The 14,197-nt window shown below is 25.6% G+C and overlaps 2 protein-coding genes across 2 annotated transcripts; both read left to right on the plus strand.

Annotated features, from left to right (window-relative positions):
* The first annotated feature begins 437 nt into the window (after window positions 1-437).
* LOC127280333 (uncharacterized) lies at window positions 438-7,148 on the plus strand. The gene is made up of 2 exons (XM_051303250.1): window positions 438-560; window positions 1,589-7,148. Exon 2 carries the CDS (start codon window positions 1,661-1,663, stop codon window positions 5,027-5,029), a length of 3,369 nt encoding a protein of 1,122 aa, XP_051159207.1. The 5' UTR covers window positions 438-560; window positions 1,589-1,660; the 3' UTR covers window positions 5,030-7,148.
* A 762-nt stretch (window positions 7,149-7,910) lies between these two features.
* Window positions 7,911-13,828, plus strand: LOC127280338 (uncharacterized). The gene is made up of 2 exons (XM_051303262.1): window positions 7,911-8,133; window positions 10,134-13,828. The coding sequence occupies exon 2, from the start codon at window positions 10,248-10,250 to the stop codon at window positions 13,614-13,616; it is 3,369 nt and encodes a 1,122-aa protein (XP_051159219.1). The 5' UTR covers window positions 7,911-8,133; window positions 10,134-10,247; the 3' UTR covers window positions 13,617-13,828.
* The last annotated feature ends 369 nt before the right edge of the window (window positions 13,829-14,197 follow it).

The following is a 14,197-nucleotide window of genomic DNA, read 5'->3' on the forward strand; positions in this document are numbered from 1 at the left end:
ATTAGGAAAAATATTGTACTTTGATAATGGGCCCAAAAAAAAAAACAAAATAGCGATTATTTAAAGAATTTGAACCGATCTTAAAAAACCGCTAACGCCATTGAATTCAGCGTATACAATATATGCCAAGTTTGTTCCAAAAAAAGTATAGGTATACAATTTTCGAGCACAGTGTATAATTTGTAATTTTTATTTTTAGAACTAGAACACTTCAGAAATTTTGCCTCATAAGTGAATAACTTGCTCCAAAATAACTATTTCACAATATTAATTATTAACACATAAGCAAACAAACATATTTTAATTTATAGATAATGATATGTATTTTACATAAAATAAATACAAAATGCTTTTATATATATTACAATTGAATCAATAAAACCTTGACTAAAAATGAGTATATATAAGGACTGACAACTATATATTATAAATTGATAGAACATCAAAAATTTAACATACTAAGAATTATAAGTTAAATTTTAATTTACATAAGGTTTCATATAACCCAGGAAAGAAGTTCTATAAAAGATTTCTGAAACTAAAATACTCTGAATAGCAAAGTAAGTTTATTTTTTTATTCTTCACAAGAAAATAAAATTCGAACTTAATTGTAATGTATTAAGTCAATATGGTAAAGTATTACAAAAATAAAAAGTAAAATTTTCAATTCTAAATTAATTATACAAAATTACGCAAAACTTTTTAAGTTGTTTAAATTTTTTAAACTTTTAAAATTATAACTTTACAATATAAATTTTAGAATATTTAATACATTTAGTTCCATTTAACAAACAGCTTCTGAATTTCATAATTATTTTTAAGCATTTGGAAAATAAGATTTTATAACTATTTCTCTATTTCGCGTTAGGTTGACGTGCAGACGACATTGTGCACGCAGCATTCTAACGTAGCCAATTTAGTCCACGAATCACGTCAGCTGGTTACAGGAAAATGCTGCGTGCGCAATGTCGTCTGCACGTCAACTAGCAGAAATCATAATTGTTTATACTCGTAAATTATTAAAATTAAATAAGTGAAACTTGCATTTACAATTAGATTCCTTTGGAACATTAAAGAAAACACAGGTAGGATCATTTTAGAGTTTAAGTGATTGAATTTTAGATTGTCGCGTGAAATTTATTCAATTATTATTTAATAATTTTTTTAGTTGTAAAATTAGAAAAAATTGTTCTAAAAGACATTTATTCCTCTCATTTTCCTTGAGATTTTAAAAAAAAGTAGACCTGAATCCGATTATTAGAACGGAAGATATAGCAGTTTAAATTTTTTTGTTATTATTGCAAATCTCGTAAACTAACAAATATTTTAAGCTGAAATTTACGTTAAAGATTAGTCTTACTATATATAACAAAATTCCAAAGTTTCATTGCAATCGGTTAACCTACTCCGAAAAAGTCAAAATCTCAACTGGAATCGCACATTATTAAAAAATTAATATTAAAATTTAATAGTAACAATTTCATTATTTTAATCAATTCATTTTTTTTTGTATGTTTATACATTTATAATTTATATAGGCACTTAATATATTGAGAGCCAAATAAACATAACATTATATATTTTCCAGAGATTGCAATGTTAAAAGTGATAAATAATTAAAAAAGTTTATTGCTAAAGTAAAAAAAGTATATCTTCAAAAATGGATAACATAGCCTACACAAATCCACTAGAAACAGTACAGTTTATATCCATCTGTAGCTACTTATACGCACTCAGTGATTTCTTATTTATTGCAAAATATCTGCCAGAAGTTGATCAAAACAAACAAATACCAGTTGTTAATGCACTTTATGATTATTTAGAAGACTATCATGATAATCAAGCAATGAAACTTAAACTAATTAGATATTTGTTAAAAGGTAGCGACTTATATGGAGAAGAAGAAAGTGAAAATGTTGACATAATTTTTGTGAATACCATGTTTGACTACATTATTAAATCTCTCGTGTTTAATAAATATGGAAATATTTATGGCTTCTTGGCTGAGGTTGTTCGCAAAACTCAAAACTTACAATTAGATATTTTGTTTAAGGAAATGTTGTCTAATTTACAAAATGCAAGATTTGAAAATGAGTATGGCGAAGCGTCGAGACTTACTCCATTAGCAGCAAACAGGATATTTACAGATATAATATTACCATTGTTTCCACAATCTAAGAGAAATATTAATATTTTATCACTTGATTACATTTTAGCACAAGCGGGATTATTGTACCTTAAACCTGGAAAAATTAATACTGCATATTATACAGATTTTGAAAATATTAATTCAACCGTCTTGGATCAAGAAAATTTATTTGACGAATACTTAATAATAGGATTAATAATAAGAAAAAATCAAATAAATAACAACAGAAGTTTATCAAATTTACGGGCATTTGCTTTACCAGCTCTTTTAGTCTATTTTTCGACAACGGTTGTACAAAACGAAAATATAACAAATATAATTTTTAATCCACATTACTGGGAAGCAGCTTATGAACATTTATTTTCTTACATTGATGCGTTTTATGATGAAATAGTAGGTAAATTGGTAAACGATACTAACTACCAATTGCACACGGTTCTTTTAAAATTTTACAAACTTTTAGCAAACGTAAACAACCTTTTAAACATATATTGCAATCATTTAACCTCAGCAGGGCCAATTCAACTAACAACTTCTTCGCTTTTACATGAATGTCTAAAAGAATTTATTTTACAAAGCATGTCTGAATCGTTAACGAATTATATAAATGAAGTTGGTGAAATATTTCAAAAGCATGATTTAAAGTCAATTCAGCAATCATTTGGAGAACCTTTATTAAAATCATTAAAATCTGCTAATGTAGTTATAGATTTACTAGCTCCAACTGATAATGTTGTGCTTGGCATTTTTGATAATGCTACACGATTACCATATGATTTGTTTAACTTTTACTATCCTGAAAATGAAACCACAGAATATTATGCATTAATGCGCGATAATTATACAACAAACTTAATTAAAATAGCTGATAAAGGAGAAAATTTAAAAGAAAACATTGGTATTGATCTTCAAACGTTATTGAATCATCGATTTCATCGTGTACATTTAAAATTATCTAATCAGCCTTTAGATGTATTTTGGCAAGAATTTATAGGGTATAAAAAATTAAGACTTAAATCATATTTATCATTTACTGATAGTGATCAAAGAAAAGGTGATTGGTGGAAGGAATTTGGTTTAACATTGGTGCCGTTTTATCAGTCAAACATAGAAAATGCTGCGGATAATTCTCACATTCAATATGTAGGAGGATTTGATGATATAAAGTATTTTAATGAATTACCTAATAATACATCTTTATTAATATTTCAAGAAAAAACGCGAACATTACTCTCCTCAATTGGTACAACTATTAAATCAATTTATTTGAAAAATATAACTGACGAATTAAGTGATTACACAATCAAATTAAATACAAAAAAACCAATACAACTACAAAATAATACAAATAACATGGAACATTTTGAAAAATTGGCATTGCATTTAGAGGAACCTGGATTTGAAATTGAATCAATAACTAATGATAATCTAATGTTTCTAAATTTAATAATTTCCAAATTACAAAACAAAAAGCTTTATCCCTTTATTAGTGTTAAGAATTACCTACATAATATGCAAATTTTTAAATCTAATTCTTCGAGACAAATAAATATTTTGGGTAATAGGGTAAAACGAATTATGTACATAAAAAGTAAAAACTCTATTACTAACACTGGTTATGGTTATAAGTTTATTTATTTAGCACCATATAAAACTGCATATTTAAGAACAGATTTTGAAACAAATAAGAAAATGTTTTTGTCTTTAAATCATACTGAACCTAATGGAGAAAAAATGTATTCAATAATACAGATTGATAATTATGAACATGAACAATCCTACATTTTTGAAATTAATAATCAACTACGAAAGACTATAAGTGCAGCTAAGTTTTTAGGAATATATATGTATTTTTACGAGGACGAAAAATGTTACGTAGACTTTAAGGAGAAATTTGAATTAGCAAAGATTTTGCAATGTTCACTGTTTGAAGGTTTGAAGGAAACAAAACGACATATAACTGAACGTGTACAAGTTGCTTTGACAATAAATCAAAATATACCAAAACAATTGATAATGGAAACAATGAAATTGTATGAATTTCCAAATGAAGGTCGTATAGATTTAAAGTTCGTGGAAGAATGGGTAAAAAATAAAAACTTAACTTTACCAGAATGGAGTAAACACTATAGAATTGAAAATCATGCTCTGTTTTTCAAATTAAAACATAACGTTAATCTTGATGTTATTACTTTAACAAACTTTGACGGAACGTTCAAAATTGATTCCATTTATCCCTTTAGAGATAGACAAAAAATCGAAAGTGGAACATCAATAGAGAAAATAATTGAAAATTTTAATGTGGAAGATGCACGTTTTGCAGTTTCATTTGAAGATTACTATGCAATTCGAAATTTTGTCACAACCGGTTATATGAGAATAACGGATAGTACACATGAGGCAAGTTTTATGAAAATCGCTTTGTACAAATTAGCAATAAGACAATCAGACGATCCAGATAGTGAATTTGAAAAAATTTTGTGGAGAACTGAATCCATGCCTATTGATATTATCAACAGAACATTCACATTAGGAAAAATACATACTTTAAAAAAATTTTTGACAACATACACTACTAACGTGTCAGCTATTAATTTTGCTACTGTTGCAAAGCCTGGTTATAAAAACATTTTATATGAAATTAAATTTACTCAACCTTACTTTAGAGCAAAAGTAAAACAATTTCATTATTTTAATGAAATAACACCAATTCTTTTACCTGAAACTGAATTTTCCATTGTAAGCGTTAGGGAAACGCATTTTACCAAAATTGGTGACAGTTTAGTGGTGGAATTAATGTATAATAATACGAGTAAAAAGAAATATGAATGGAATTTGAGTATTATGAAAGAAATTACACGAATCTTATCTAAACTATAAAATATTTTTATAATTGTCAACTTAGAGAAAATAAAATCTTTCAGAAACTTGTAACAATGATTATAATTAATAATTTCAAATTAATAAAATTGTTTTGTGCATTGAGATACGTCATTGGTATAATTAACAATTAAATTAATTTTAAGTTATAATTACTAAAACAGGATAATTTAAAAGAATTTTTATAGTCCTTTTTTTACCACATGCTATAATAAATATAATTATAACTTAAGGTAGTAGTACGGTGTGACGCTCGAAAATCAATGCTGTTTTACGAATTTTTCTACAATAATTAATGTTAATTTGTTAATAATTTTAAACGTCGAAGTCGACTTCTCAAAGAAGACAGAAATTTTTCGGTACACTCCAGGACCTTTCGCAATCACCCAAAATGAAAAAACTAAAGATATTATTGTTCTACAGACATAAATCTAAGTCTGATACCAATAAAATTCACATTTTTAAACAAAAAAAATAAAATGTCGGACTTGTGAAAATTTTTTTGAAAACCGTCTTTTTTTCATCACAAATTGTTTAAAAAACTTAATTTGTTATTAAAAATTTTAGTGTTTTATTCGTATTCAGACCTTTTTAAATGTGTCAAGAATAACAGATTAAATTTTTATCTCAATCGATTAAATAGTTTTTGCTGGGGAGTTTACCGAAACTTTGAAAATAAAGTTTTGAGAAAATCGCGATTAAAGATTCGGTAGCAGTTTATTAGTAAAAAAAGTATGCTTACATTAATCGTCTATGTCTGGTGCGTATAGTAACCCACACAGCACATAAAATTTCCTGAATTTGTCCTGAATATTTCATTGAAAGATTCGAAATATTTCAATGAAAGGTCCATGAAATTTTGATGCAACAATGAAATGTCCGCCTATAAGAAATATTGCAGTTCCGATTGTACGAAAAATTTCAGCGAAATGTTGAGGAAATGTGAGGATGAAAAATTACTGACATATTATTTTTTAATATTTGCAAAATAAAAAAATGACATATGTTACAAATTTTTAAGTGAAATATTTTGAAAAGATTATTCATTAAAATTCTAGAAATATCGAAATGAAATATTTCTAAATTGTTAAAAATACATATTTAGGCAATATCATCCGGATATATTTGTGAAAAATAAAAAAAATGAATTTCAGAAATAAATTGCGGTAGTGATTGTGAAAATATGTTAACATATCTCAAAATGTCTTAAATCGACGTTTGCCGTCTTTCCGGCGATCGGTTCATATGTACATTTTGTCATTTGCAATTTTAGACAAATTAAATTTTAAACATTTGAATACTCTGAAAAATAGAAATGTTATCAAATGACAATTCTGCGAAAAAAATTTTTTGTTCAATTATAATTATGCAGTAAATTAAGAATTCAATTAAAAAGTTACGAATATTGAAAGTCCAGTCAAGTAAAATTTGTAACAAATTGACTTTTATAGTATATCCTTGCGTACCTGAGCGGATCTTATTTATTTTAAGTATTCTATTTTTATACTTACTGTTCATATATATTAATCATGTTTCGCTTGTTGCATCTTACGTGTAATAATTTCTTTATAATAAATAAATTGTCACTGTTTCACTAAATACACAAATTTTGTCACATATTTTCACAATCACTACCGCAATTTATTTCTGAAATTCATTTTTTTTATTTTTTACAAATATATCCGGATGATATTGCCTAAATATGTATTTTTAACAATTTAGAAATATTTCATTTCGATATTTCTAGAATTTTAATGAATAATCTTTTCAAAATATTTCACTTAAAAATTTGTAACATATGTCATTTTTTTATTTTGCAAATATTAAAAAATAATATGTCAGTAATTTTTCATCCTCACATTTCCTCAACATTTCGCTGAAATTTTTCGTACAATCGGAACTGCAATATTTCTTATAGGCGGACATTTCATTGTTGCATCAAAATTTCATGGACCTTTCATTGAAATATTTCGAATCTTTCAATGAAATATTCAGGACAAATTCAGGAAATTTTATGTGCTGTGTGGGAAGTCTTCTGTTACCTTAATATTATCATTTTCAGCGGTTTAAAAAAAAAACAAAAGAGCGTCTTGTCGAAGCACAATTAAAGACGGTTTTAATATTTAATATTTTATTAATTAATATTTTAATAATCGTAAACATTTGACTTTTCTTAATAATTTAAAAAATTGTTATTTTTATTTTGCGTTGAAATTTTGCAATAAAATTGAAAATGATAATTAATTTGTTATTACTTATATTATTAATATAATTAAATATAATAAAAGATGCATAATATTTTTAATAATAACTATATATATATATTATTAAATTATATTTTTGCTAAAAACTTTTGACAAAATGTTTTTTTTAACAGAAAAAAACATATTATTTCGACTAAGTTGTGAAATTCAAAAGGGTTACGTTTCCTATGTCAAATTGAATAAAAAACAATTTTATATTTTAATTTTTTTCTCTGAATCCACTAAAAAGTCCATTATAATCTTTGGATGGAAGAAACTTGAGAATCTTAGCTTTCTTTTTCGGCAATTTTCAACATAATTGAAGATTAGTTTTAAGATATCAGTACTTAAAGTTTTTAAATACAATTTAAACCAAGAAATAATTATTTTTTTAAAAAAAGTTTATTACTATCTGAAACCTTGAGAAATTCACTATTCAAAGAATTATTTACATTACACAGAAAAAACGCTGGATAAATTTTGTTGGGGGTAATTTTAACTAATGCTAATTCACATAGACGGTGGCGCCCCCAACTAGGATAAAATTTGTTGCAGTTAATTTTTATACCGATTTTAGGGTAAAATTTCTACGTTTTTTTGTAGTGTGTTCATATTTAAAGTTTTTTAAATAAAATAAATTCTAGGTATATGAAAAGACCTCTACACGCGATAGTCTTTTGTAGGTGGTACGATTTGAAATAGAATGCCTCATATTTACAAAGTAAGATTAAAATTTTAATGTTACAATTGTATCAACAAAACTGAAACGTAATATTAATACACCATAGTCAACAATTCGTTTATATATTTAAATGAAGTAGAAGTTAAAAGGTGACTATTTCTACGCTTCAAAATTTATAGGTAATCAAGCATTTATATATTTCTTATTAATTTACTGGTTTTGTGAAAAATCTAATTTGATACTTTTTGGAAGAAAATTTATTTTGTGATAAGTTTAGATGTAACAGAGGTAAACAGAAAATTATAAGGTATTAAAATAAGCTGCAACGCTTATTATTTTAATTTAATTTTGCTTATTTTAATCCACTTTGGTATTAAAATAAGCAAAATTGGATTAAAATAATAAGCGTTGCAGCTTATTAATCCATAAAAATCATTTTCGTAATGTTTTTGGTTTTTTGATACATAATATTCTTATCTTTTTTTACTTTTTTGTGCATAAAGCTTCTAAATATATATCTCTATTCACTAAACCATATTAAATTTTACTGATAATGACACATTATTAGAAATATCAATTAATTTAAAAACTTTTGCTGTGGGGTATAGGTTGTATATCACTTCAAGTATTCGATTTTATTTTTAGACACTTTTGAATTGCAAAATACAGGTAACTATACCTTATGAGCAGTAGTAAACGATTTATCGTACATTCGATTTACTATTAATTATTAATCATTTGTTATAATTTAAAGGTTTTTATGAACAATCTTGGGATTTCTAAATTTTAGTACCACTTTTAGTAGGTATACAAATAAACATTTTCTGATATTATATTCTATAATTAAAGAATTTTTTGAACAATATAGTAGAATTTATAGATTTTTGTAACATTTTTGACTTAAATTCTACAATTACATAGTTAGTCAGTCTTTTAAAATAGTTTTTGTAATAATTATTTGTATCGTTGATTAACTCTAAAAAATATAAATAATTACTGATTAATAAATAATTTTGCTTCCTCATGAGGAAGCTTTGCATTCGTGACGTTTTTCGATTTATTAAAATTGGGTTATATAGACTCATTTTTATCTAGAAATAATATATATGAAGTCCTGAGTAAATGTCCAGATGTATGTGTGTGTGTATGTCACAAAATATTGTGTACAAATTATCTCAGAAACGTTTTAACGGATTGTCCTGAAATTTTGTATGCTTATTGTAATCATTAATACCTAAAATCTGACACAAGGATTTTCAAATATATTCACAACATTTTATTTTTTACAATTTTTTCAAAATTAAAAAAAAAATTTTTTTCTAAATATTTTTTTCTTTGTGAATTTAATTTTGTTTAGTCAAAAATCTTATTTCTTGCATTAAAACGAGTCGATTAGCCTATATAAAGTTCATATTTTACTGAAATCTATAGATTAAATCATTTTTTTGAATTTTTGAAAATAATCGTTTTTTATATTTTTTGAAATAACTTATTCTGATATAAAAATTTTAATTAATTCATGTCAAAATTGTATTCCTGGCATAAAAACGAATCGATTGAGGTATAAAAACTTTACATTTTATTAATATTTATAAAATTGATCGCTATTTTAGTTGTAATCCTTCTTTTAATCTTGAATATTAGTGTATCATGATGAGGAAGCTAAATGGTCATGAAATGAACACCGTGTTTAAGATATAAATATACTTATTTCGAATGCAATTTATTAAAATCACATTTGACATACATATAACTGACCCTGTTTTACCCTTCACATTTAAATGTGTCCAGTTTTTGCAAACGTTGTAACTATTCCTTATGAGACGCATTCAACGATTTATCGTAGACTCGTCAATTTGAGAGGTTAAAATAGTAATTGTTATATACTAGGTAATGAAATTTATATTTTATATTTGGATGTATTGTGAAATCGAATATAATTATACAAAATTCATAAATCTGCTTTTGCAATTTATAAAATGTCCAAAAAATACTGAATAAAATAATTTTATTTCAAAAAGTGACACTTCATGAAATACGATTTTTCACAATAAGACTGCGACAATTATATTACATATACATCTACACAGACTTAAAATAAAATATTATGCATTAATTTTTATGTTTACAAAAGTATGATTTTAATTGCATAAATAATATAGTATTTAATTTTCAACAGATTTGATTTACGTATCCCAACTATTTTACTTCTATTTCTACTGATATTAACAATAAGAAGTCATCAAAACATTAAATGGAAAAGTATATTAATATAAGAAACTACATTTAAAAAATGGATAACATAGCCTACACAAATCCACTCGAAACAGTACAGTTTATATCTATCTGTAGCTACTTATACGCACTCAGTGATTTCTTATTCATTGAAAACTATTTGTCAGAAGTTGATCAAAACAAACAAATACTAGTTGTTAATGCACTTTATGATTATTTAGAAGACTATCATAATAATCAAACAATGAAACTTAAACTAATTAGATATTTGTTAAAAGGTAGTGACTTATATGGAGAAGAAGAAAGCGAAAATGTTGACATAGTTTTTGTGAATACCATGTTTGACTACATTATTAAATCTCTTGTGTTTAATAAATATGGAAATATTTATGGCTTCTTGGCTGAGGTTGTTCGAAAAACTCAAAACGTACAATTAGATATTTTGTTTAAAGAAATATTGTCCAATCTACAAACTGCGACATTTGAAAATGAGTATGTCGAAACATCGAGACTTACTTCTTTAGCAGCAAACAGGATATTTACAGATATAATATTACCATTGTTTCCACAATCTAAGAGAAATATTAATATTTTATCACTTGATTACATTTTAGCACAAGCTGGATTATTGTACCTTAAACCTGGTAAAATTAATACTGCATATTATACAGATTTTGAAAATATTAATTCAACCTTCTTGGATCAAGAAAATTTATTTGACGAATACTTAACAACAGGATTAATAATAAGAAAAAATTTAATAAATAACAACAGAAGTTTATCAAATTTACGGGCATTTGCTTTACCAGCTCTTTTAGTCTATGTTTCGACAACGGTTGTACAAAACGAAAATAAAACAAATATAATTTATGATCCATATTACTGGGAAGCAGCTTACGAAAATTTATTTTCTTATATTGATGCGTTTTATGATGAAGTAGCAGGTAAATTGGTAAACGATACTAACTACCAATTGCACACAGTCCTTCTAAAATTTTACAAACTTTTGGCAAACCTTAAAGATCTTTTAAAAATTCATTGCAAACATTTAATCTCAACAGGATCAATTCAACTAACAACTGTTTCGCTATTATATGAATGTCTGAGGGGATTTATGTTACCAAGCTTGTCTGAATCGTTTACGAATAATATAAATGAAATTGGTGAAATATTTGAAAAGCATGATTTAAAGTCAATTCAGCAATCATTTGGAGAACCTTTATTAAAATCATTAAAATCTGCAAATGTACATATAGATTTACTAGCTCCAAATGATAATGTTGTGCTTGGCATTTTTGATAATACTACACGATTACCATATGATTTGTTTTACTTTTACTACCCTAAAAATGACAGCACAGAATATTATGCTTTAATGCGGGAAAATTATTTAACAACTTTAATTAAAATAGCTGATAACAGAGAAAATTTTAAAGAAAACATTGGTGTTGATATTCAAACATTATTGAATCATCGATTTCATCGTGTACATTTAAAATTAGCTAATCAGTCTTTAGATGTATTTTGGAAAGAATTTATAGCGTATAAAAAATTAAGACTTAAATCATATTTATCATTTACTGATAGTGATCAAAGAAAAGGTGATTGGTGGAAGGAATTTGGTTTAACATTGGTGCCGTTTTATCAGTCAAACATAGAAAACGCTCTGGATAATTCTCACATTCAATATGTAGAAGGATTTGATGATATAAAGTATTTTAATGAATTACCTAATAATACATCTTTATTCATATTTCAAGAAAAAACGCGAACATTACTCTCCTCAATTGGTACAACTATTAAAACAATTTATTTGAAAAATATAACTGATGAATTAAGTGATTACACATTCAAATTAAATACAAAAAAACCAATACAACTACAAAATAATACAAATACCATGGAACATTTTGAAAAATTGTCATTGCATTTAGATGAACCTGGATTTGAAATCGAATCAATAACTAATGAAAATCTAATGTTTCTAAATTTAAAAATTTCTGAATTACAAAACAAAAAGCTTTATCCCTTTATTAGTGTTAAAAATAATCTACATAATATGCAAATTTTTAAATCTAATTCTTCGAGACAAATAAATATTTTGCGTAATAGGGTAAAACGAATTTTGTACATAAAAAGTAAAAACCCTATTACTAACACTGGTTATGGTTATAAGTTTATTTATTTAGAACCATATAAAACTGCATATTTAAGAACAGATTTTGAAACAAATAAGAAAATGTTTCTGTCTTTAAATCATACTGAACCTAATGGAGAAAAAATGTATTCAATAATACAGATTGATAATTATGAACATGAACAATCCTACATTTTTGAAATTAATAATCTACTACGAAAGAGTATAAGTGCAGCTAAGTTTTTAGGAATATATAAGTATTTTTACGAGAACGAAAAATGTTACGTAGACTTGAAGGAGAAATTTGAATTAGCAAAGATTTTGCAATGTTCACTGTTTGAAGGTTTGAAGGAAACAAAACGACATATGACTGAATGTATACAAGTTGCTTTGACAAAAAATGATAATCTTTCAATACAACTGGTATTGGAAACAATGAAATTATATGCATTTCCAGATGAAGGTCGCATGGATTTAAAGTTTGTGGAGGATTGGGTAAATAATACAAACTTAACTTTGCCAGAATGGGGTAAACAATATATAATTGAAAATCATGCTCTATTTTTTAAATTAAAAAATGATTTGAAACTTGAGGTTAATACTTTAACAAATTTTGATGGAACATTTAAGATTGATTCCATTTATCACTTTAGAGATAGACAAAAAATCGAAAGTGGTACATCAATGGAGAAAATAATTAAAGATTTCAATTTGCACCTGGAAAATTATGCAGTTTCATTTGAAGATTACTATGCGATTCGAAATTTTGTCACAACCGGTTATACAAGAATAACAGATAGTACACATGAGGCAAGTTTTATGAAAATTGCTTTGTACAAATTAGCAATAAGACAATCAGACGATCCAGATAATGAATTTGAAAAAATTTTGTGGAGAACTGAAACCATGCCTATTGATATTATCGACAGAACATTCACATTAGGAAAAATACATACTTTAAAAAAATTTTTGACAACATACACTACTAACGTGTCAGCTATTAATTTTGCTACTGTTGCAAAGCCTGGTTATAAAAACATTTTATATAAAATTAAATTTACTCAACCTTACTTTAGAGCAAAAGTAAAACAATTTCATTATTTTAATGAAATAACACCAATTCTTCTACCTGGAATTAAATTTTCCATTGTAAGCGTTAGGGAAACGCATTTTACCAAAATTGGTGACTGTTTGGTGGTAGAATTAATGTATAATAACATGAGTAAAAAAAAATATGAATGGAATATTAGTATTATGAAAGAAATTACACGAATCTCGTCTAAACTATAAAATATTTTTATAATTGTTAACTTAGAGAAAATAAAATCTTTCAGAAACTTGTAACAATGATTATATATTTAATAATTTAAAATTAATAAAATTGGAGATACGTCATTGGTACTGTAATACGGGGTTAATTCGCTCAGTGCGGGTAAACTCGCTCACCCATTTTTTTGCTTTAAATTTGATTTAATCTAAAATTTAGTATTTCTATTAACAAATTTAACATTTTTACCTGGTAATAAAGGTATTAAACTTTATTTTAAAGCTGAAATAAAGCATAAAAGTGGGTGAGCGAATTTACCCACAATGAGCGAATTAACTCGTAATTAATTAATAAATAATTTATTATTGTTTTTTATGTTGTTTTCGTTTATAAAAATGTAAATAGTTTTATTACTTGATATTTTATTAAACATATTTCTTCTAAATTCTAAATTATTGTATTTATTTTATATGAAAACTTAAACCCCGATTTACGCGAATTCGACTTACACGGTCGTTGCTCGGTCTCACCTATCGCGTAAGTCCGGGGTATTACTTTAATTAACGATTAAATTAAGTTTAAGTTGTAGTTACTAAAACAGGAT

Source organism: Leptopilina boulardi, unplaced genomic scaffold (assembly GCF_019393585.1).
Source record: "Leptopilina boulardi isolate dan_hultmark-lab unplaced genomic scaffold, ZJU_Lbou_2.1 LbouV2_237, whole genome shotgun sequence".
Lineage (NCBI taxonomy): Eukaryota > Metazoa > Arthropoda > Insecta > Hymenoptera > Figitidae > Leptopilina > Leptopilina boulardi.

Excerpts from the sequence above, each read along its gene's own strand:
- LOC127280333 (XM_051303250.1), top strand. The coding sequence starts at position 1,661 with ATGGATAACATAGCCTACACAAATCCACTAGAAACAGTACAGTTTATA.
- LOC127280338 (XM_051303262.1), top strand. The coding sequence starts at position 10,248 with ATGGATAACATAGCCTACACAAATCCACTCGAAACAGTACAGTTTATA.